We start from the raw sequence: 26862 nt of genomic DNA, 5'->3' as shown, positions 1-26862 counted from the left end.
CCCCTCTTTTAACCAGAATAAACCGTGTATCCTCTGAACAAGGAAATGCATGGACTAGTTGGAAGCAAGCAGAGCTCTCGCCTGTCTATGAGAAGGGTAGCAGAGTAATCCAGAAAATTAGCATTCAATATCTTGGATGCCCATCAATAATGAACCTTAGAAGAAATTTTGAACCCAAACATAATGAAGTATCTTGGACAGTACGGATTCTGAAAACACTGGTTATACAAAACCAAACTTCCACTTTTATTACATATTACATGACACCCTAAAAGCCATAGATCATGGCAGTGAAGTGGCTCAGTATTTATACACATCCAGAAATAATTGACTCAGTACCAAACCGAACCTTATTAATGAAAGTATAATCATATATGCTGTCAAATGATATTTGACAGCATATAAGGTTTCTAGGTATGGAGGACATAGCATATTCCCGTGGATGGAGAAATTACTTCTGACATGTACCAGAAAAGTGTGTAGGGGACCTTGTACACTAATGGCTGGCAGGAAGTATCAGAGAATCAGTTACCTATAATGACATTATCTCTGAGAAAATGTGCACTAATATTCAGCCAGATCTTCATAAGATTTTGAAGTGCTGAAAATGTTGGCAACTTGCTTTAAATGTTCAGAAGTACAAAATCATGTACATCCCAAATAAAAGAGAAATAAAAAACCATCATATCCTATGACTGCAATATCAGTCACAATTTGAATTGGTCAACTTGCACGAATTGCCAGGTGTAACAATTTCTAGGTATATGAAGTGGAAAGATCACTAAGGTTGATTTGTGTGTAATGCAGGTGACACACTTCAGTTAATTGGTAGCACAGTGGGAAAAATGTAATGGAGACAAGAAACAAAATGCTCGTGCAACCCACCCAACAATATTGTTCAAGTGTGTGGAATCCAGACCAAATAGGTGTAATAGAGGATAAGGAATGTGTACAAATAATTGCAGCATTAATGGTCAAGGGTTTGGTTTAATAATAAGAAAATATCATGAAGATGCTGAGAACTTGAACCAGTAGACTCTTGAAGACCAACTATTTTGTGGAAGCTTACTTACAAAGTTTCAAGAACCAGTATAAAGTGAGGAAATATAAAGTGAGGAAACTAGGAATATACTGCAACCTCTTATATATTGCTCCTGTGTGAACCATGAAGACAAAATTAAACTTATTACATTGTGCAAAGAAGGATTTAAGCCATCAAAATGGGAAAATGGAACATGCAGATATCGTAATAAATGACCTAATACTGAAGCCTATAGAATATTTGCAGTTAGTTCTGTCAGTTTGGACATGACTGTTCCTTGTGTAGTTTATAGGCCGTTTCTAACACAACTCTGTGCTTTTTACCAATTAACCATTACTTGCACTGTAAATGTCATAACGTTACTCCACTTCCAATTGTTTTCATATCTCTTGGAGCCATATGTAGTAATACCAGAGAAGGAAAGTTGCTACTCACCATAAAGCAGAGATGCTGAGTCATGATAGGCACAACAAAAAGATTCACACAATTATAGCTTTCAGCCATAAAGGCCTTTGTCAGCAGTAGACACACATACACACACACACACGCAAAAACACACACACTCAAGCAAATGCAACTTGCACACATGTCTGCAGTCTCAGAGAGCTGTATGTGGCACACAAAATACCTATCTTGTGGATATGTAATATTGTTATGTTCCATCCTGGATTTTCCATTGTTTGATTTGTTTTGTCCTGTCACATGACAGCACAGTTAAGCACATGCAGTTAATAGTTATTAATAAAAGTAAGCTAATCACACAATGTAGTAAACTCAAGAAGCAAAAGACAATACCAAGACTTGTGGATTCCATTCGAGAGGCAGTATTTATAGAATCTCCAAACAGACAGTAACGAGGCATTGTTGTACCGACAACACCTGCAACACATGGCCCAGTATTTATCCCTATCCTGATTTGCAGTGATTCAGATGGCCGATGTGGAATTTTGTATAGCTCCACACCATGTAAAACATCAAGAGCCATTGAAGCAATCTCTCCTGCATGAAGTTTACCTGGAAGGAAGATTACCAATTGAGTTATTGAAATGGTGCCTAAAAAATAAAATTGTCAAGAGGAGAAAGATGGTCTTCCATTTTGAATTTTCAATACATACCCTTGAATTCAACATTTATTTTGTAAAGAGCTTAATCTAATGTGCATTCAATAATTTTAGACACAATGTATCACTCTAAAACAAAAGACTACTCACATGGCTAATGAACCATTTCCCATGGCATATTATTGTGCAACTGTTTTCTTGCCACAGTTTTTTTCCCCTTATGCTATGAAAATTTTCATCAAAATTAGTCAGTTCTGTGGCAGTGGAGCAGTAGTTTACTACACATGTACTCTCTCATTGTGCCAGAGCAAGGCATGTATGAGGTCTGATGGTAGAAAATGAGACTAATCACGCAAATTTGTATACTTAACAAATATTTTCAGTTGGTGGTGGTCGTCTTCAAAATAGGATCCGAGAGCTTTCGTAAGTGCGCGCATGCACAACTACACACACACACACACACACACACACACACACACACATATATATATATATATATATATTTTTAGTGTTGAGGTATATGTCTGTCGATTCATATTTTCTTCAGGAAATTGTGTGTAATGAATGCACTGACATCAAAATAGTGATGATAATAATAATGATTCAACTAAACTCTCAAAAAAATAATATTTAAGGTGAAGCTGTAAAATCTTACATTTTCAATCACATCACTGAAAAAAAGGAACATAAATTGCAGTAAGTTTGTAGGTAATTATTATGCATTTTTGCTTAAAGTGAAATACTTTTTACATGAAATCAGATAGTCTGAGAAAAATACAAATATATTTTCACAGACATTTCTAGCAAAGCAGCATTGTGCTCTGGGATGAATGTTAATATTGAACTGAAAGTTCAGCTGCATTATAATCAAAATATTAATAATGTATTTTGTTCACTCTTGTACTGTATCAGTGAACTTCTTTACAAGAATGCAACATTGTGTTTGTCTTCCAATGGGGGCAGTACAATTTTCTTTTTATTCATCTACCTCCTCCTTGTATTCCTCTGGGTCAGTGGAAATATGAGGTGTGTTAAAAAACAAACAGAACTTTTGCTGTATCAGATTTATTGCTTATTGTACAACATTTTAAGCACTGTCCCCTTCAAAATAGTCCGCTCTACTGGCAATACATCATTCTCATCGTTTCTTCAAGTTTTGGAACACCTCCTGGAACACATTTTGTGGGTTTGTGCACAGTTTTCATCGCATTGTCTGCTATCTCTTCTATGGATTTGAAATGATGTCCTTTCAGTGTGTTTTCGAGTTTGGGAAACAGGAGAGTGCCCTGGGGCTAGGCCCAGAAAATACAGTGTATGGAGCACCACAGGAATGTGGTGTTTTGCTAGATAGGTGCAGACAGGAGTGACATGTGAGCTGACACATTGTCATGATGCAACGTCCAACTCTGGTTTTCCCACAATTCAGGCCTCTTCCTGTGCATAGCATCCCTAATGCACACTAGGATTCCCTGGTAGACTTCCTTGTTTACCATCTGACCATGTGGTACAAATTCATGATGAATAATCCCTTTGTAGTCAAAAAACACAATCAACATCATCTTGTTCTTCAACCAACTTGTGTGCTTTTTTTGGATGAGGTGACCCTTTGTCCACCGACTGTGTCGACTGCATCTTTATTTCAGCTTCATAGACACACACCCATGTCTCATCGCCTGTTATGATGTTCTTAAGAAAGTTTTCATTGTCATTAACAGTAGCAATCAGATCTCGCACATTTCCACACAGGTCTGTTTCTGATCATCAGTCAGCAAACACAATACGAATTTTGCACTGACACAATGCATCTCAGTTTTTCACTAAAAATTTCATGGTATGATCCTATGCTCATGCCCACCTCCTCAGCAAATTCCTGCAGGCGTGAACACTATCCACATGATAATCACGTGAACACTATCCACATGATAATCATCTATTGATGTGGAAGGACGTCCAGACTTGGAATTGGCACAGACTGACATTCTGCCCTGTTGAAAACATTTAAACTGCTCGTAGCACTGTGTGCTATTCATACAGCCCTCCCCGTATGGTGGCTGAATATCTGAAATGTCTTTGTGCAGTTTTGCCAAGTTTGCAGCAGAATTTCACACACACACACACACACACACACACACACACACACACACACACACAAGTTGTTCTTCAAGCTCCTTCATTGCACTAATCTGATGAGCAGGCTGTACTCATGCTTACTTCAGTGGCTGTGGTTTGCTTATTAATTCTCTGAGTGACACAAAGCAAATGGTAGTTTTGTTGTCTAAACCTGCTGCTGGGTGCCCTCAGTAGCTGCAGCACTTCCTCTCTGCTGGTTGCCACACTATTTCAAAAGTTGGGTTTCTTTTTCAACACACCTCATATTCAAATATGACTAATATGTACAGTTTCAGGTTGAACACCACTGTTGGAACTTCTACTCAGTAAGAAAACTGAAGAATGCAAACAGTCATAAGTAAAGTACCCTTACATACACTCAGTTTAATCCTTTTCAATATGTATGTTTGCATGTCCTGTTGGGGGGGGGGGGGGTGTCCCATGTCCTCACACGTCACAGTTATTTACCATTACTGTAGCACTTTTATTTATGCTTATTATTTCACTCAGCAGCATATCAAGTCATGATATATCAACACCTATGCAGCAACAATTGGTTAAACTGTACCCACCAGTAAAAATGCTCTTTACCTGCTGCCAGTGTTTTGTGAATTGTTGTTCGTGCTGTACACTTGTTGGGTACAATGTTAGAAACAGACACAGTTGGCCAGGAGCACTCATGCTGTGTAAACACATTGAGATGTTTGTCTTGAAATAATTGGAACGTAATTGCACCACTCTCAATATTATGTTTAGTTCAGTCATTTGTGTTGCATTTACAGTGTACCTGAAACTTCAGTGTGAACAATTCTTTGCATGTTGTGGTATAAGGGAACTTTCTGTAAGGAAAGAAGGCCTAATTTCTTTCAAGATTGAACAATTTCAATAGTAATTGGTAGTTTTGACATCTATAAATACTTGTTGTCAATTATATCCTTTATTGTCCTTGTCAAAAATGTGCTTCTTAAGGAATTTGTGAATCAGTATTGCACTGTCAATAAATAAAATAATAAATATGTTTGGGAAATAATGGAAGAAGAGAGAGGAGGAGTAATGTAGTATCACTGCTAATACAGACTGTAAAAAATAGGAATTTGTTTCTGTCATGATAATTTCCACATGATTTGTCTGCCACAAGTTGGTTTTGTAAACTTTATGAAAAGAAAGTACGAGGAGTCATAATAGGGCATAATCTGGCTATTTTGGCCATGGGAAATGGGAGACGTATGGCTAGATACATTGTCTTATTGAAAGAGAACATTTTTGTTTATCAAGTGAGGTCACTTTCTCACCAGTTTCTTGAAAACTTTGTGGTGAAAGACGTATATGATTATTTTTGCCATCTTATAGTTGTTAATGAATATAATGGCATCCAAACCTCAAAAGAGTGTTCGGCATGTCTCTCCCAGTTGACTGAAGGGATTCTACACATTGCAACTGCTTTATAAGAGCTACTTGACCTCAGCATCACAAAAAAGTAAACTTATATTTTACATCAGTTACTTATTTAGCTGCATACCATGATTGTTAGTGCATGAATGAATATTCTCACATCATGAAACTATTCTACAACCCACAACCCAATTTCTTTCTGCATTTTCACTAGCAAAAACTGCGGCTTGTTATACATAAATTCCTTCACAAGCATCTAACAATTCTATTTGCCCATTTCCTACATCAGTTTCACATTTTTACATCAGTTTTATTTTCTCCCCCCCCCCCCCCCCCCCTCCTGGGGTCAAACACCTCCCAGTTTTACCTCCAATATTCTTCAGTGTTTACCAACACTCGCTATGTTATTTACATTCTTTTCCTTCTTCCTGGTGACGCCCTATCGCAAATGGAATCCTGCTTCATATATCTGCATCAGCTAAAAAAAGTATCCCCACCCCCAGTAAAAACCCAGTCCCACATTCTGTTCCACACATGCTGCCTAGTCAATGGAATCCCCCACCCCCCACCCTCCTCTGCCTGCTACTGCCACCAGCTGCCTAATCATAACAGTTCCTATCGTTGGACACATTTCTCTCACAACTTTGAAATTTTCAGATTCTTCCAATCCCTAACACTAACTAACCTGATACTACAGAAACAAATCTCCATAATTTGGACATTCCTGAAGCACCTCTGCTCGCTCCACATGACACTATTACTTTGCAACCTCAGCTACTTACACTATATCTGCAAAAGTGAATTCTTTGCCCTCTAAAATCTGGCAGAACACTCCAGATACCTTGTCCAAAAGGTATTAAATTTACTGATGTCCTATTCCCATGTAAGAGCACCATCACCCACCAACACCCATCATACTATCATTGAAACCCTTCAGGAACACTCATAGCACCCAACCCAATGATACGCAAACTGCTGTTGTCAACTTTTCGAAGTATCTTTATCATATCAAAGTTTCAATCCTATTGAAGGGACTCACTTTCAGCCCCACATCCAAGTTCAATTATATTGGAATCATCATAGACCTGTTATCTTTCGTCCAGTCCCTAAAGTGGAAACACTTCTTTGCACCCATCCCTCAAATCAGTGCCGTCTTAACCCCAACAATGGACCTTCCCTTTCCTAGATCATACTACCATCTGACTGTGACCCTTCACCTCTCTCAGCTAACTATCCCCTGGTTACATTCCAGGAATTCATTACCTCCAACTTGACCACACCATCCTTCTTCAGGTCCCTTCCTAACAGTGATTACCTGACAGAAGGCATCTGCCAATTCTCTGATACCTCCACCTACAAGTCCCCACATAGTGATCCTGTGGTGTCACCGCCAGACACCACACTTGCTAGGTGGTAGCTTAAATCGGCCGCGGTCCATTAGTACATGTTGGACCCGCGTGTCGCCACTGTGTGATCGTAGACCCAGCGCCACCACACGGCAGGTCTCGAGAGACTGACTAGCACTCGCCCCAGTTGTACGACGACATTGCTAGCGACTACACTGATCGAAGCCTTTCTCTCATTTGCCGAGAGACAGTTAGAATAGCCTTCAGCTAAGTCCATGGCTACGACCTAGCAAGGCACCATTAGCCTTAGATAGCTTGTATATAAAGAGTCACTTGTATCGCCACAATCTCCACAATCTCCAGATGTCTCATCAAGAACGATGTATACAAGGATGTATTAAAAGTTAAGTATTCAAGGAGCTACGTACTTTTCTTTATAACATTCATTAAGTCTCCTGTTTCAGACCTCACTCCATCCTTCATGAGTTAGCGCGTGCATCTTGGCCGCCTCTTTCAATAAGTGTGCGTAGTGTTGGCAAGTCTGTCGACACTACAGATCCCATCCCAGATGTCTTAGCATATGCTCCAAGCTGTACTCAAATCCTTAGATTTGATGGAAGGATTCAGGGATGTGCCTCTTTTCCTTCCTTATCTCAATGACCCCCTGACACAAAACTTGTTTATTCTTTCCAAAACCCTTACACACAATAATAATGGGTGTCCCATAGTACCTAGTTACTGTGAGCCCAGTGAATGAATCTCCACTCTTGTTGACCATCACCACCAACCAACTTGCCTGTATCTCGGCCTCTGATATTAAACATACAAATCTCTTCTTTCACTAACTCTCAACCATCCTCATCCCATTACCATCTAGATCTGTAACGGTCACTGCTGAAGCCAGCTCCTTACACACCAACCTCCCTCATGCTCATGGCCATTTGTTCCACCTGATCTTCCTCAACTGAGCATGTCACCTTCCTGGACCCCACCTTTGTGATGGCTCTATCCATCATTAGGTCTATATGAACGAACCCCGCCACTATTTAAATTTTGAATAAAAATCATAAGCAACAGTGGCCGAAGACTTCCGGCTTAAGAAGTCATCCTTGCTGTGCCATTGACCTTGTGAAAGAGGGTGGAGGAGCAGACGGAGGTTCAGGGCTCTCTCTTGTCCTTGTGGTGGGAAACTCCCCCTAGAAGGTAGAAGAATCACCGATGACCAATGGCATGAGGGTGCAGAAGATAATGGAAACCATTGCATTAAAGGCACATAATGTGTATCTCCCATTCAGATCTCTGGGAAGTGGCTACCAGCTGGGATGTGACCATAAGAAAAAGATTGAACAGCCAATGAAAGAGGAATGTTCTGCAAGTCAGGGCATGGAATGTCAGAAGTTTGAACATGGTAGGGAAGCCAGAAAATCTGAAAAGGAAAATGCTAAGGCTCAATCTAGATATAGTGGGCATCAGTGAAGTGAAATGGAAAGAGTATGAGGATTTTTGGTCAGATGAGTATAAGGTAATATCAACAGCAGCAGAAAATGGAATAATGGGAGTAGTATTCATAATGAATGGGAAGGTAGGACAGAGAGTGAGTAACTGTGAACAGTTCAGTAACAGGGGTATTCTGATCACAACCAACACCAAACCAACACCAGCAACAATAATTCAGGTATACAGGCTGATGTCACAAACTGATGATTAAGTGACGGATAAAGTTTATGAGGAGACTGAATGGGTAATTCAGTATCTAAAGGGAGAAAAACAAATTCTAATAGTTGTGGGAGAGTGGAATGCAGTTGTAAGAGAAGAAGTAGAAGAAAGGGATACAGGAGAATGTGGGATTAGTAGTAGGAATGAGAGAGGAGGAAGACAAACTGAGTCTTGCGATAAATTTCAGATTGTAATAGTGAATACCTTATTCACAAATCACAACAGGAGGTATACTTGGAAAAGGCTGGTAGATACAGGAAGATTTCAGTTAGATTACATCATGACCAGGCAGAGAGTCCAAAATCAGATATTGGACTGAAAGGCATGCCTAGGAGCAGATACAGACTCAGATCCCGATTTGTGACAACAAAGAGTAGGCTGAAGTTTAAGAAGCTAATCAGGATGAACAAGTGCACAAAGATGTGGGATATGGAAGTACTGAGGAATGAAGAAATATGCTTGAAGCCCTCTGAGGCTATAGATACTGTCATAATTAATAGCTCATTAGGTGATTCAGTTGAAGAGGAATGGACATCACTAGAAAGGGCAGTCACAGAAGTTGGAATGAAAAACATAGGTACAATGAGATTTGGAAGACTTAAAATCAAATAAGGCACAAGGGATAGAATCAGAATTTTAAAATGATTCAGGAAATGGCAACAAAATAATTACTAACACTGGTCTGTAGAACATATGAGACTGGTGATATACCATTATACTTTCGGAAAAATATCATCCACACAATTCCCAAGGTTGCAACAGCCAACAAGTGCAAGAATTATTGCATTATCAGCTTAACAGCTGATGTATCGAAGTTTCTGACAAGGATGGTATATAGAAGAATGGAAAATAAAATTGAGGATCTATCAGATGATGGTCAATTTGGCTTTAGGAAAGGCATCCAACAGGCAGTTCTGAGTTGCGGTCGATACTCGAAGCAAGACTGAAGAAAAATAAAGACATGTTCATATGATTTGTCAACCTGGAAAAAGCATTTGACAATGTAAAATTGCGCAAGGTGTTCAAAATTCTTAGAAAAATAGGGGTAAGCTTTGGGGGAATATGGATAGTATACAATAGTACAAGAACCAAGAAGGAACGACAAGAGTGAAAGACCAAGGACAAAGTGTATGGATTACAAAGGGTGTAAGCCAGGGATGTAGTCTTAAGCCTGTGTTTTTTACTCTATACGTCAAAGAAGCAATGATGGAAATAAGAGAAAGGTACAAGAGTGCGATGAAAATTTAGGATATCAGTGCTAAATTCACTGATGACATTACTATCCTCAGTGAACATGAAGAAGAATTACAACTCTGTTAAATGGAATGAACAGTCTAATGAGCACAGAACATGGATTGAGCATAAATCAGAGGAAGACGAAAGTAATGAGAAGCAGCATAAACGAGAACTGTGAGAAACTTAACATCGTAATTGGTGATCACGAAGTAGATGAATTTAAAATATTCTACTTTCTAGGCAGCAAAATAACCAATGATAGTTAGAGCAAGGAAAACATAACAAGCAGAATTTGGCAAAAAAGGGCATTCCTGGCTAAGAGAAGTCTACTAGTATCAAACATGGGTCTTCGTTTGAGGAAGAAATTCCTGCGAATATACATATGGAGCACAGCATTGTATGGCAGTGAGACTCTCATGAGTGTGGCAAACTGTTAACAGAAAAGAATAGAAGCATTTGAAAAGTGATGCTACAGAAGAATGTGGACTGATAAGGTAAGGAATGAGGAGGTTGTCTGCAGAATCAGCGAAGAAAGGACTGTATGGATACACTTAGATCAACAGCATGATAGGACATCTGTTAGAAATCAGTGAATAACTTCCATAGTGGTAGAGGGAGCTGTAGAGTGGAAAACCTGAAGAGGCAGACAGAGACTGGGACACATCCAGCAAATAATTGAAGACATAAGTTGCAAGTGCTACTGTAAGAGGAAAAAGTTAGCACAGGAGAGGAATTTGTGGTGGGCTGCATCAAAACAGTCAGAAGACTAATGACAAAAAGAAAAATGAACGCCACTAACCATTTACAGTACCAACATTTTGACAGGTGTCTCCCCTTCCACATCAAAAACTTATTCCCATATAGTCTGGCCACTGTCTGACAGCACATCTGAAGTTGTAAGAATTCCCTTGCCTCATATGCTCAAGGTCTCACTAAGCCCTTTACAGATGGGCACTAGCCCTTAAACCTAGTCCACAAGTAGATTTACTTAACCATGTCCTCACACACTCCTAAACCTCCCAACATCCCCAGAAGCCAGGTGCAAAGGAACTCATCATCCAGTATCATAGTGAATTAGAACAACTGAACCAAATCCTTCTTCAGGGCTTTGACCATCTATCATTGTGCATGGAAATGAGGGACATCTTACCCACAATCCTTCCCACCATTCTTAAAGTGGTATTCCTCTCCCCAACCAATCCAACATAACATTCTGGTCCATCCCTATGCTGCACCCAGTCCCAGCCCCTTGCCATATGGGTTATATCTATAGAAGACGCAGCTGTGAGACCTGTCTGATTCATCGAACCAGCATATCCTACTTTATTCCCATCACAGGCTTGTCCTGTTCCATTAGAAGCAAGACCACCTGTGAAACAGTCATGTCACATACCATATCTGCTGCAATTTCTGCACAGAACTTCAAATGGCCCTCAACACTAACCTCCTCTCCCATTATATAAAACATCACTGCCAAACAGGGGCTGAGAGCAAAGTTAACCACCCAATGGCAGAATAAGCTGCTAACCACACATGCTTCATTTCAGTGGCTGCCTCATAATTCATGTCATTTCGATCCTCCCTCCCACCCCCAGGCATCAGCTTTCCTGAAATAGATAGATTTGAGTTACCATTGCAACACATCCTTCATTCCTGTAATCCTGATAGTCTCAGTTTCCAATAACCCTCTGAATCCACACCTTCTTTCCCACACACTACAAATCCACTTCCTGATGCAACTGTTATCATTTGGCCCCTATTCCTCCTGCACCCTGCCTCTTTTCCTTTCTCATCTACCCTACTCCACACGAAATAATCCCTCACCAAGTCTACATGCCAAACTGCAGTCCCAGCATTGTGTATTCAGGTGGCACAATGTAGCTGTGTGTGTGTGTGTGTGTGTGTGTGTGTGTGTGTGTGTGTTTTCACATAATATATATTATTTGCATAATATAAATTATTATTTATTTATTTATTTATTTATTTCTTGTTCCGTAGATCCAGTTAGTGAGTCAATCACAAGGATATGGAACGTGTCAAATTGTACAGGTTTCAATTAAGTCAATATAATACACTGTCTATATTCCAAGAGGTTAATGGTATGAAGATACGGTCTAATGTTCTAGGAATTAGCCACATAACATCCAGTCACATGAGATACAAACAGATTGTTAAAACTATCTACTTTTGTTCAGTGCTGCCAAAAATATTCAGTTTTTCCTTCAAAATTAATCCTACAGAAAAAATAGTAATTTAGTCTACAGTATAAAGAATATTGAAACAACATTCTGGAATATTGAAACACTTAATAAAAATATTTAACAGCTAAGGAATTCATTATCATTAACTTACCATTTCGTTGTGGGAGCCCAGAAACAACCATATATGCATCACCAATCGTTTCTACTTTGTATACATCATAATTCTGAATGAGTGAATCAAACAAGCGATACAGCCTGTTTAGCAGTGTAATAACCTGCATTGGAGAACTCACAGCAGACAACTGTGTAAATCCAACAATATCGCTGAAGAATATGGTCACAGATTCAAAATTTTCAGCTGTAACCTGCCAAATAAAAATTACTGTATAGGATCTGATATCAGCACAGTATCCTACAATTTAAAAGAAAGAACAATAATTCTATTGTACTAGATTCATCATTCTAACAAACAATCTTTAATTATAGACTAAGAAGAAAATCCCCATAATTTAAAAACAAAGCAGAAAATGATGGAAAGGTCAAATCAAAGAAGAAGAGATCTGGAAGAATGCTGAGCAGCAGTAGTACTAACTATTACAAGATTTAATAGTTACACTCACCCACGAGATTTTGTTACTTCAAAGTTCTTGTCACCTTATACTTCATTTTCCATTGCAGAAAGTTGTAAATGCTAGTTTATGTTGTATCCAAACAGTCACTCAATAGCTTTGATGACTACCATATGAGAAGTTCATAAAGTATGGAAATCCAACAACACTTACAGTAAGCTTCACTGCATTGTATGATAAATTTTTTCACACGGTAGTTCCTGGGGATGGGTGAAATCACTTCCATAGTGAGATAAGTGGATCTAAGAAATATGCTGTCTATATTCAGATGTCATTTGTGAATCCCTCAAAACAGTATTACTTGGTCTCTGACAAGTACTGATGAGGATATCCCACATATGAGCAACAATATAGAGGAAGAATTAATAAGTCTTTTTGATTTGGGGGGGGGGGATCATACACACTGAGCTGCATGCCAGCAGATGCTGGAGGAAGCATAACTTAGATGGATGATCCCTTTGGTTCCTTGGCCACGTTAAATAAGTGCATGCTGCACCCATGAAACCAGTTCACTTACTGTACATGAAGTACTCCACTACATGCCATTACATTATTCTGTTGATTATTGATTATCTGGCTACAGACATCATTTTTTGATTTGGATACAACTGGGACTATTTTTATATTGCTTATGATGGACTTGGCACCTGTCCAGTTTCCTGGCTGAAGTCATGCATCACTGTCTCCCACTTACACTGTTTGTGAACATTCTCTGAATCATTCTGAACCATACTCTGAGCACCACATAGCAGGACTCACCTAATTTGTGTGTAAAGAACTATTTATATTTTTACCCACTGGGATACAAAACATTTGCAGCAGCAACAGGCAGTACAACAAGCTACTGGCACAATTGCAGCAGCAGATTCTGTTGGCAGCCACCTCAGTTCCTCTATCTCCAGCTTTTGCTAGTTTCAATGGGCAGGTAAAAGCAATATTGTTGAGCCAGTTTGTCAATGACAATTACCTCCCTCTTCAAGCAGCACTACTTAGAAGTAGTCAATAAACTTTCTCCACTAGTAGACCCTTCTAAGCTACATTTCTCTACCATCTGTGATTTGTTGTCCAGCCATTATGGACAGCAAGCACACATCACAATAGACTGTTTACCATTCAGTCAGTGGCAGAAATGCTCCAATGAGTTTCATATCTCCTTGATTGAGCATCTTCAGGGCGTCAGTAGAAAATGCCTGGTCATTTGTTACAATTATAAGGTTTCATGTCAAAATTCATTGATCTGAGACATTGTAGTATGGCTAGAATGGGATCAGGAGATCTGCACCAAAGTTTTAAGTACTCCCAACTTTAACATCAACAAAACTGCTAAGATTGCTACATCTTTCGAATCTGTGTCACCAGCACAATAGGCATTTGATGATGAAATCAGTCGTTCATAGTAAAAAACCCACATTGTTGGTAGCTGCTACAGTCAAGGAGCAGATAGAAGGCAGTCTTTCCCATTACAAGGAGGTGATATTAACTCAAAGCCACACTTCCTCAACATTGCAATCAAAGACTTCTAGCATTAAGCGAAAAAAATTCTGTGCCAGAGTTTGGACTACCTCCTGTCATGCAGTGAAATGAAAAATATCCTACCCACAATCCTCCCCTCCACTCCGACAGTGGTATTCTACTACCCATTGAACCTACACAATATCCTTGTCCATCCTTACACCACACCTGCTCCCAACCCCATGGCTCATACTCCTGTAATAGGCATAGACCTGTCCCATACATCCTACCACTACCATCTGCTCCAATCCAGTCACAAACATCACCTTTTCCATGAAAGGGAGGTCTACCTGTGAAAGCAGTCACGCGGTCTACAAGCTAAGATGCAACCACTGCACTGCATTCTATGGGGCCATGACAACCAAAAAGCTGTCTGCGTGCATGAAAGCCACCATCAAGCTATGGCCAGGAGACATGTGGACCACTCTGTTTGAGCATGCTGACCAACCCAACATTCTTCACTTCAAAGACTGCTTCACAGCCTGCAACATCTGTATCCTTCCTATCAACACCAGCTGTTCTGAACTGCATGTGGGGACTCTCTCTGCAATATATCCTATGTTCCTGTAACTCGCCTGGCCTCAACCTTCATTAGTCACTGTCCTTCACCCACCTATCCCCATCTCTGCGCCCATTTCAGCACCACACAGCCTTCTATTCCACCAATGGACCCACAGTCTTTTTACAACTCTCCTTTTCCGCTTCATCCCCCACCCCTGCCTAACCTACTGATTGCATCTCGCTGCCCTGCCCTGTCCCAACCACGTCCCTGTATGCTCCCACAAGTAGCACTTTACCATCCCCCATCACTCTGCTATCTCTTCCCCTCTCTGCCCCAGCCTCCTCCTCCTTAGGCCCACCACGCGAAAGTTGTGCTTGCATGAATGTGTGTGTATGTGTATGTTGTTACTTTAAAAGGCTTTTTAGCTGAAAGCTCACTTGTTTGGTCTTTTTGTTGTGCCTGTCTGTGAGTCAACATCTCTGCTATGTGGCAATCCGTCCTTCCATAATATTGTCATATATAGTTTCCTGTTTCCATATCTCAGCATCTTATTAAATTGGCTGGCTGTTTTGAAAGTTCTTCTGTCTCTTTTTCTCTGACATCTGTTCATATTCTGGACTCCTAATTTCAAAGTCAGTAATTCAACAAGGTGATTTACTACGTATGTGTTCACAGAGTAGGTGTCATGGTAACATAGTAGAGTGTTGATTATTCAGTACTAGTGTGGGAGGTAAAAGATCAGACCTATAATAGATGGAAACAATCCACGTGGGAAAAATATATATAAAAAACAAAGATGCTTTAACTTACCAAATGAGAAAGTGCTGGTATGTTGGTAGACACAATAAAATAAAAAACACACAAATATTCAAGCTTTCACAACCCATGGTTGCTTCATCAGGAAAGAGGGAAGGAGAGGGAAAGATGAACAAGGAACTCAAACACCTAGAAAATGTGTTCCGCAAGAACAGGTACAGCAATTGACATATTCCAGACAGCCCTCAGATGATAGAAACATAGCAGAAACCCAGATGAAGAACAATCTAAAGATGAGGAACCAAGCCTTGCCTTTCTACTATACGCAGGCAACGTGGCATCAAAAACTGGGAGACTGCTAAAACAACACAAAATTGACGCAGTTTTCTGACCACCATCCAAGATACGCACTTATTGGGAACAGTGAAAGATGGACTTAGCTTCAAGAAAGCGGGCATGTATAATATTCCTTGTGGTTGCGGCAAATCCTACATCGGTCGAACAATCCAAACAGTTGAAGACCTCTGCAAAGAAAACCAATGCCACACACGCCAAGGCCAGCCCAACAAATCAGCATTGACGGAGCACTGCTTAGAAACTGGACACAACACAAAATATGAAGAGACCAAGATTCTGGCCCCTACCAGCTTCTACTGGGACAGCCATCTTCAGCAAGGCCATTGAAATTCATGTAACAGACAATCTCATAAACCAGGACACAGGATTTCAACTCAGCCAGGCATGGAACCATTACTTAGCTCCATCAAGGAGTCATGCCTCAAGCGGACATAAGATCTTTCCACGACGGCTGCCAGGGACACTCCATGGAATTCTGCTTCTTCCACCACCCGGTTCGATGTTGGGGATGCCGCAGACCTGAGTCGGAGCCTGCAAACAGATTGTTGGCAGCTGCAATCGAAGTGCCAGGGCTTGCAATTGGAATATCAGCGGCTGCAATCGGACCGTCGGCACAGGGAATCGAAGCCCTACTGAAGGACATAAACACCGACAATGGACAGACAGACCATTCCATCAGAACCACCTGATGATGGCAGAAAGGTTATTCACCAAAATATCATGGGACTTCAACGATTGCATCTGGCTAGATACCTGGAAGCCCTCGAAAAAACACATATGCTGGGAAAGCTTCCAATCACGTATCAAGAATTATTGTAGCAGTCGTTTAGCTTGTGGGATGTACTGTATATAGCTTCACATTAGTCTTAGTCTGCAAAATGGACAATGAAGGATAAACACATTCCCTTTGCAAATAAACAGTTCACTTTTTTGGAAAGCATTGCTAGTAGTGAAGATATTACCATACATCCACAGTGCAATAAGGTGTAGGACAATGAGGTTATACAGAGAGGTATAAAGCTTGTACAACATACAGGTGACACAAACTTTAGCACTGTGATGTTTGCTAGTGTAAAATAACATTGGCATCTGAAACAGACTTACCTCATCTTTATGTAAGATGATGAAACTGCAAAAGTTCAAACAAAAAGGGTCCTAGCTGGACAGTACAGAGATAAAAGCATTGTTTCTAATAAAGCAAAAAGTGTGTGGTCACATTAACTAGAAAATATCTTTTTGAACATTTAGCATGTGAACAACGATTGCAAATTTAAGTAAGTGCATGTAAACAGCAAGAAAAACACAATGTTCTGTTTCTGATCAATGTGGTGAAGTTTTATGATTGTGATTTGGTTCTTATATGAAAGGATTGTCAAGTAATTTTACAAATAAGTTGAAATGTTCTTTCAGGTTAGATTAGTCTATGTACATCAGCTTGTAAAATTCAAGCGGCTATTGCCGTAGCAACTGAGCTACTGAACAACTGAGGTGTACTTGGTTAAAATGACAATTTTCACTAGGAGTTTAATTTTGTTGAATGACACTGTCCTTGTTTTTAACAGTGGGAGAGTGTATCTTGGAGGTAAGTTAATGTTAACTTGACAGTGCAACTCAGTTTTAATTAAGTTAGTGAACTTGTGCGTCGATGTGGTGGTAATCTGCCAGTACAGTGCAACCCCAGTTTATGCATCTTCTCATTCTGTGGAAGCCTCAAAAACAACTTTTTAGGAGTTTTCATGCAAGTGTTTGTAAAGTATGGTACTACACACCGTTTGTAATCCATTTCCAAAACGTAAATTCCAAAACAAAACATCACTGTGAATTGTCAGGTAGTAGGAGACGCAAGCTAGCCAGTGACATCACAGGCATCACTCAAATAGACTTTTAAATCATTTGAATTTCATTTCCATTTTTATAGAAGAATACTGAAATTCAAGAGGAAAAAGAGAATGCTAGGAGCATAAAATGACATAATTAATCATTTAACACAATTTCCAGAAAACAGTCAAAAATCCTGTCAATGTGGATTTTGGCTTTAGAGGCAAACTTGAGTGTTCTTTCCATCTTTATGGATTGCTACAAAGTAGTTTTTCATGTCATCATATTTAGGTGAATGAGGATTTAGCATTTTCAGCAATTTACCTACAAAGAAAAGAAACTGACTTAATAGTGAAAAGCTGCAGTAAAATTATTGATCACAGATATCACATCAAATATAAAACACTAGCACCACTGCACTGAGCTCAGCTCTCTCACTGATAAAAAAAAATATTTTTATAACTAAGCTTTGTGCAATACTCTTAATATATTAAAATAAAATGTGACTTTATGGCTAACTGCCAGACTAGTAGTCGTAGATTTTGCAATTCAATGCTTGGTGGGTCTTACTATTAATGTTATCAGTAATATTAAAAGGATAGATTGCTACTCACTGTAAAGATGACATGTTAAGTTGTAGACAGGCATGACAAAAAGAGTGTTACATATAAGCTTTCAGCCAAAGCCTTCTACAGAGAAGCAAAATGGACACACATTCATAAACACAGCTCTCCTTCACATGGCTGCTCTCTCTGGCTACTCTGGTCAGAAACAGCTGAAAGACACTGAGGGGTATGAGTGGGGGAAGAGTGATCAGCAGTGCCTGATACAGGGACCAAATGATGCAAGGACAGGACTGCCAGTCAAAGCATCAGGTTGTGGGGGAGGGGGAGGGAGGAAGATGGGGAGTGGAAAGGAGAAAAGCAGCGAAGGGGAAAGGCCAGAGAGCAATTCACAATGAGGGTGAGGGGAGGTGAACTGCAAGGATATTGGAGGACAGAAGGGCATAAACATTTGGGCAGAGGGTGTGGGGACAATAGGATACTGTGGGTTGAGACCCAGATGATTTTGGAAGCAGACAGTGTGTTATAAGGGTAATCCAGTCTGCACAGCTCAGAAAAGTTGTTGGTGGAGGAGAGGATCCAGGGGGCCTGTGTTGTGAAGCAACCTTTGAAATGAAGCAGGTTATGTTCAGGTTCATGTTGTGCTACAAGATGGACTACCGTCCTCTTGATCATAGTTTGGTAGTGGCCATTCAGCCTGATTGACAGCTGGTTGGTTGTCATATTAATATAAAAGGCTGAGTAACTGAGCAATAACTGCAGCAGAGAGTAACTGAGCAATAACTGCAGCAGAAGTGGTGTATGACATGGCTGCTTTCTCAGGTGGCCTGACATCTGATGGACTAGGATAAGTCCTATTACTTCCTGGATCCCTAATCGTCACTGTTGCCACTACTTCCCCATACACCAACATTCCTTACGCCCAAAGCCTTACCACTGATTAACACTGCCTCTCTCAATGGCCTTTAGATTCCTAGCTCACTACCTCATTCCTTTTACACCTTACTAACTGTATCCTAACATACTACTTCTTTTCCTCTGAAGGGAAGACATACACACACAACTACAGCACAACCATCAGTACCCACATGGCACCCTCCTATGTGAACATGTTCATGAGTCATCTAGAGCAAACCTGCCTAGCCTCTCAAAACCTCAAACCCCATGTTGGTCCAAGTTCATTGATGATATCTTCATGATGTGGACTCAGTGCCAGGACACCCTATCCTTATTACTTCACAATCTCAAGACCTTCTCTCCCATCCGCTTCACTTGGTGCTCCTCCGCCCAGCATGAAACCTTCCGGGAGATTGACCTCCTCCTCTATGATGACTCTTTCCGCATCAAACACATCAACAACCAACAGTACCTGCATTTTGACAGCTTACATTCCTTCCACATAAAAAAAATCCCTCCCATACAGTCCAGCCACCACAGGGATGCATATCTGTAGTGATGGGAACTCCCTTGCCCAGCATGCTGAAAATCTTCACAGACAGGCATTATCCCCCGGACCTAGTCTGCAAACAGTTTCCCTTTCCATATCTCCACACACCACCAATCCTCCCACCATCCCCAAGAACTAGCTACAAAGGAGTATACCCTTCATCACTCAGTACCACCATGGACTGGAACAACTGAACCACATCATTCAACAGGGCTTTGATGATCTGTCATCATGCCCTGTAATTATGGATATCCTACACAAAATCTTCCCACTCCTCCTAAAGTGCAGTACCATCACCCAACCATCTCCATAACATTCTAGCCCATTCCTAAGCCACTTCCAATCCTGACCCCTTACCACAGTGATCATATCCCTGAGGATGATGCAGGAGCAAGACCTGCCCAAGCACTTCTTATTCCAGTCCTGTCACAGAGTTATCCCACCCCACTGGAGGCTGACCCACCTGTGAAAGCAGTCGTGCTCAGCATTTTATGTTGGTATGACTACCAACCAACTGTCCAGCGTGAATGTCCACTGTCAAATTGTGGCTAAGTGCAAAGTGGACCACCCTGTGGCACAAAATATATCTGAACATAACCTGTGTGATTTCAATGCCTGCTTCACAACCTGGGCTATTGGATTCTCCCCTCCATCACCAGCTTTTCTAAGCTGCACAGATGGGAGTTATCCTTACAACACATTCTCTGCTCTCCATTTTTCCCCTTGTCCTTCTCCACAGCTTCCTGACACTATGCTTGGCAGCCATGTCAGGGCACCTCTAGTCTGTACATGCTTCACCAGGCACTGCTGATTCCTCTTCCACCACACACATTGTTATTCACCCTCCTTCCTTGCCCCACTTGACGTTTTTCAGTTGCATTCTGGCTGAAGCAGCCAGAGACAATGTGTGTGTGTGTGTGTTTCTGTGTGTGTGTGTGTGTGTGTGTGTGTGTTTGTGTGTGTGTGTTTGTTTGTGTGAATGTGTGTGTGATTTTCTTTTGTGAAGAAGGCTTTTGCTGTAAGCATATACGTAACAGTCTTTTCATCATGCCTGTCTGCAACTCATTGTTCATCTTTATGGTGAGCACCAGTCTATCCTTTTCATATAATTTTTTATATTCTAACCTGGACTTTCCATTGTTTAGTTATTGGTGCCATTTCTTTTATTTCTGGCAGTCATCTATATCTGCTATGTGACCCATTGAACTGTACTTTTCCCTATAACTGGCTTGGTAAATTAGATGAAATGTTGGAGAATGGGAAGTTCATACCATTTTCAGTAAAACTGTGTCTAGAAAATCACTATCATGTTCAAGTCAGCCTCTGTGTTGAGGACAGCTTTATATTTTATAGTGCAATGTTTAAAAAATGTGTCAATATTTTAAACATTTCAGGAAAGTGGGATATTACCCAAAATGTAGCAAACTTTGCATTATACAACTATGAGACACAACTGACAACTAGTACCTACCTTCAACAGGAAAAATATCAGTACTGTTGATAGGTGTACGGAAGAACCTCTAGGGTTTCACAGATGACTGTGCAAAAACTAAAAGACATCTAGTGAATAAAGCATTTCTCCAAGTTTTTATTCATAATGTGCCATAGCATAGTTGCAGTGCGAGTTAACTGTGATGATTCAGTGACAGTGTTTTTTCCAAATAGTAAATAAAAGTTCCTACAGACCAAAAAATTAATGCATGGTACAACACATTCTGTGAGACTGGCTGCTTATGTTGTGAGAAGAACACAGGTCAGCCGGCACCGTCAGTGCAGAAGGTGGAGAGTATCAGGGAATCATTTGTCAGGAGCCTGAAGAAGTCAATGACACATGCGAGCAGAGAACTGCATATACTGCAGTCAACTATTCGATGTACTCTGTGAAAATGTCTGTGTGTAAAACCATGCAATGATTTGCAGTGACTACTAGAGGAAGAAAGTGTTTCACAGAAGTTGATTTTCAATAACGAAGCAACAGTGCATGCTAGCAAAGTAAATCATCATAACGAGTGCATTTGGGCACAGAACATCCAAATGAGATATTGGACACATTCAAGATTTCTCAAAGTTAGTGTCTTTTGTGCCATATCATTTTCAAAAGTTTATGGGCATTCTTCTTTGCAGAGCAAACACTGTGACTCGTTTTCTGTACCTGGACATGAAGCAGCAATGACTTATGCCACAACTCCAGCAAGACAAAGATTTAATTTTGCACCACACTTACTTTCAGACGTTTGTGTTTAGCTAACTGGAGTTATGTCAAATATTGTGTGTTTCTGGTTTCACTGCCACTTAATTTGAGAGTCACAAGGAAGGATAATAAATGGAATCAACAATACCAGCCATCATACAGTAACAGTTCGACTAGTGTATTGATGTTTACCATGTCACAAATGATGCCTGTATTGAGCATTTGTACTCTGATGAGTTGATATTTGGCTCTTTTCTTTACATATTGTAGTTTTTGGGCAGTTGTTTTCCACCGAGGTAATTATGAATAACTCTGTACAAAAATACATAACACTAGCTCAGCTTTTGGAACTAACAGTTCTTTCCACAGGGAGGAGAGAAGGATAAGCTGGAGAATAGAAAGTTATAAAGGAAGTTTGGATCGATAAAAAAATCTACTCACCAATCAGCAGCAGGAGAAAATGCATATAAAAGTAATATATATCTATATATAAAATTTGTGTGTGTGTGTGTGTGTGTGTGTGTGTGTGTGTGTGTGTGAGCACGCACGCGCACGGAGGGAGTGATGTGGATCTAAAATGGCGATAAAACTGCATTCTTGGCTGGGACTCTTATCTGGACCATCACCTTTTGGAAGCGGCACTCTTACTGACAGAACTAGCAAGGAGCAAACTGATAACCCTCTTGCAGGTACCAGTGAATGGAGTTGCTCTTCTCAGAGGAAGTATAATGTGGGTAATGGCTTAGCCACAGTGTGTGGTTTCCTTCAGAAATGTAGTTCCAATTTTCCAGTAATTTTCTCCTGTTTCAGAACCTCCTTAAATGCTCTCCTTACTGAAAGTTTCACAACAGTGTACATGTACCTCCAGAGTGAATAATTCATTCACCTATATCTTTCCTTAATTTAGTCCTACAGTAATAAGAACTGAGTTGGAGTGTGTATGTTATTTCTGCAGTTTTCAGATGCTGTTCTTGTAGACAGAGCATATCAGTGAGAGCATTTCCTGCAATTCCTTTGTTTCTCGAAAAAAAGGTGTTGAGAAACCTGTAGCTCATCTCTAACACTTATTATTTATTCATTATTATGCATTTATGAGGCTTATTTCCATCTTAATATAAGTTTATCAGTTTAAAAGTGTAAATTTCAGACGCAGAGTTCACCATGGTACATACGAGGGGGGACCCAAAAGTAACCGGAATCGTAATGCTGCACATCGTGTACTTGTAGTAGCAGATTGTGCCGCATAGGAGCTCTGCTGAGTCATTCTGCCATGCGGCGTTACCCAACAATGAGAACTGTGGTTTCTTTGACAGTTCTTTGAATGTGTGTACAGTGCAGACGTGACACGAGAAAATGGCTAGTTCTTACGAAAAACGTGCGGCAGTGAAGTTTTGTTTCTTGCTCAGCAAGAACACAGCAGAAACTGTTGCGATGATTCCAACAGCCTACAAAGACCATGCCCTTAGTAAAACACAAGTGTACGAATGGTTTTCTTGGTTTAAAATGGGAGAAATGGTGGTTGAAGATCTGCCCCATTCTGGTCAACCTCCAACTGCTTGAAGCAAAGACGTCGACAAAATCCATGATCTCATCAGTGAAGATCGACGCAGGACAATTGACCAACTCGAGAACTTGTCCGGGTTGTCCTGGAGCTCAATTTAGCGCATCTTGACCATCGATTTGGGGATGTGAAGAGTGGCAGCAAAATTCCTGCTGAAGATTCTTACCGGAAATCAAAGGGATAGTCGCGTTCAAGCCTGTCTCGAAATGAAGGACGCGTTCAAAGCTGATCCACACTTTTTCGACAAAATCATTACAGGTGATGAGTCATGGTGCTACTGGTACAATCCAGAAAGTAAACAACAGTCATCACAATGGAAGTCACCTGGCTCACCTTGACCAAAAAAAGCTCGACAAGTGAAATCGAATGTGAAAACGATGTTGATCAATTTTTTTCCCCCCAAATCAAAGGGATCACACACTCTGAATTTGTCCCTGAAAACCAGACAGTAAACCAACAATTCTATTTGTAGGTTATGAAACGGATTCGCAAAAGTTTGTCACGAAAATGTCCAGATTTGTGGGATTCTGGCGTGTGGTTCCTGCATCATGACAACACTCCCGCGCACACGGCTCTCAGCATTCGCCAGTTTTTGGCCTCAACAAAGACGACTACCTTGACCCACATGCCCTATTCACTGGATTTAGCACCCTCAGACTTCTTCCTATTCCAGAGGATGAAAAGAGACTTGAGAGGGAAGCATTTTGCGGATGTGGAAGATGTAAAACGCAATGTCATGAAAGTGCTAGCAGGTATCAAAGAGGATGAATTTAAAAGGTGCTTCGAACACTGGAATGAATGTTTGGACAAGTGTATTAATGCTAATGGAGAGTGCTTTGAAGGAGATTAAGGTTGTATTTGAAAACAATAAAGTATATGCTTTCTAGAAAGAAATTCCAGTTATTTTTGGGTCCCCCCTCGTATACATCATAAATGAGACAAAGAGACAGCTTTTTTGCCCCCACCTGAAGATACAGCTATGTTTCCAAAACCGATCATGATTGGCAAATAATATTGTTGTATGACTGGTTATTATGTGTTTTCTTTGTTTCAACACTTCAGCATACGGTCATGGATAGAGACTTTATGAATATGGCTTTGTGTAAAGGTCGGTGAAAGACTGATTAAGTGTTCATCACAGACTAAATACTTAAAGTGTCACATTTCTTAACACATTGATTAGTTTTTTGCACTAACCAGCAAAACTTCCTTATTGCATTCCTAATGAGTGAAAATGTTCAAAATACTTCAGTTTTTTGTGGCTAATGACTATCTGTGTGGTGTGTTATTTTTATTACTCCCTTCCAGACAATTACTTTTACAAAATGATATAAACATATTATGCAATGTTAAATTTAAAACTTCTGAAATAAATATATTGTAAGGAATTCTGTCCAAATAAAACAATTGTTAGTGACTGGTTGTTGGATAGCTACATTAAGCTTGGTGGCCCTTTTGCTGCTATGCAAGAGCTATTTATTTTCACTGTACTTGTTGACAATTCCCATATCATTAACAGATGAACTGTGCATGTATAAATGAAGAAATAATAAAATAAATTAAAAAAAATATATAAAGGAGAGTAGGCTATATGCCAGAATTAGCTTTCAATCATTCCTTAAAATTAACAAAAATGCTTAAGACATAATTCTCAAACACAGCGTGAAAAGAGGGCACTTTGTGCAGAGAAAGAAAATCATTTCCAATCAAGGAGTTGAAGCTACCCCTAGGGGTACCTCAATCAGCTATGCCATATGATTCTTTTAGTAAATTTAAAGTGCAGTTTTTTCACCTCTTTAGCAATTAAAATCTGACATTACTGATATGTTTAAAAATACGACACTGGTATGGAAACAGTGTTCATCTAAATAAAGGCAGAGTTTTGATCATTATAAATACAAATGTCAGACCATTTACTATGCAATGTACACTTCTAATTATATCCAATAATTAGAACACTATATTCAATATTTCAACATCTTCAATTACTTAGTTTCAATTTTTAAAAAATGTACGCAAATGAAAATATCATTGTTCCATGACCATAAGCCATTATTATTCTGTCATTATGTAAATGGCATAAGTTTTGCCAATTACCTGTTTCTGTTGCCGCAGTTGTCTGACAACAGCGGGTGGTAACATCTGGAATAGGAGCCGATCACTTTTGCGCTTCTCACTACGTAGTTCCTGTGTCCTCTTTATCAGTGTTTCAGCAAATGTCTGGAATAAATTCATGGAAAAGGTTTCCTTAACTTTCTGATCTTTTATTAGAGATAAAAAGTTTGTCATTTTAGCTACTATCAATAATTTTTTATTCATTAAATCAAAATTAGAAAACTGGGAGTGAAAATGTAGAAAACTAAGTCTGGTATAAATAAAAGCTAACATATCAACAGAAATCTTTATTTTTTCTTTGTTTATTGTTGTTTTCCAATTTAGATAAATTCATAAAAAGTTCCCAGTTTACCAACAATCAGCTGTAAAAAGTTCTCAATTTATCAACAATCAGCTGGTAAGTTTAAAATAGCCAAATCTATGGTTGCACTGCTGCTGTCAATAATGGATGTAGTATTAACCAGCCAAAAGCTAATCTGCTGTCTCTAATGGTAGCCAAAAACTCATTGCACTAAGTGTAAAAATGCTCATAATGGAAAAAAAGAAACTTCTACCGACATATTCCTTTGTCACAATAAAATAAGACACTCACTATTCAAAACATTTCATGCCTTGAACAATAACATATTTCTTAAAGTCAAAGAAAAAAGAAATTAACGAAAGAGTTCAGCATGTCACATGAATGACATGTCCTGTTGGGGGTTGTTTTGGGAGGAGGAGACCACACAGCAAGGTCATCGGTCTCATCAGTTTAGGGAAGGAAGTCGGCCATGCCCTTTCAAAGAAACCATCCCGGCATTTGCCTGGAGTGATTTAGGGAAATCATGGAAAACCTAAATCAGGATGGCCAGATGCGGGATTAAACCATCATCCTCCCAAATGTGAATCCAGTGTGGAGATGTCCAGAAGCCATATAATGACAGTCAGTTTGATACATGATTACAGATTCATCATCATGTCTGATATCAGTGCATTTTACAGTGATCAGATTGCAGATGCCTGAAGCATGAGACACTCCATCTCCAACATCATGCAGCTGCTGAACTTTCCACATTCCATTGATTTAGGACTCTTTAACTATTTCATTTAAATAATGCTGCTGTCACTTGAGTAAACTACCACTGACAACAATGTTTTGTGAGAACGGTCACCTTTGGATACTGTGGATTGTAACAGTAGACACGCTAAAATACATAAAACACCTCACCAATCCAATGCTAAACAACAACCTGTGTGCATCCATTTGTTTGTCTTCCGCACTGGCCATACAACCCATAAATTTGGCAATTCAGTCCTACTGAACCTGAG

At 39.8% G+C, this 26862-nt stretch overlaps 1 protein-coding gene across 1 annotated transcript in view; it reads right to left on the bottom strand.

Moving 5' to 3' along the window:
• The window catches only part of LOC126251469 (atrial natriuretic peptide receptor 2-like), a 301860-nt gene that overhangs the window by 41721 nt on the left and 233277 nt on the right, over nucleotides 1-26862 (bottom strand). Inside the window, exons 7-9 of the mRNA XM_049951908.1 lie at nucleotides 25537-25659; nucleotides 12255-12468; nucleotides 1838-2056 (exon numbers count right to left, since the gene is read on the bottom strand). Of these exons, the coding sequence (XP_049807865.1) occupies nucleotides 1838-2056; nucleotides 12255-12468; nucleotides 25537-25659 (556 nt within the window). The remainder of the gene's footprint in view (nucleotides 1-1837; nucleotides 2057-12254; nucleotides 12469-25536; nucleotides 25660-26862) is intronic.

The sequence above is a fragment of the Schistocerca nitens genome, chromosome 4 (assembly GCF_023898315.1).
Source record: "Schistocerca nitens isolate TAMUIC-IGC-003100 chromosome 4, iqSchNite1.1, whole genome shotgun sequence".
Lineage (NCBI taxonomy): Eukaryota > Metazoa > Arthropoda > Insecta > Orthoptera > Acrididae > Schistocerca > Schistocerca nitens.
Note: the sequence above shows the minus strand (reverse complement) of the source record. Positions and strands in the feature narration are given on the sequence as shown.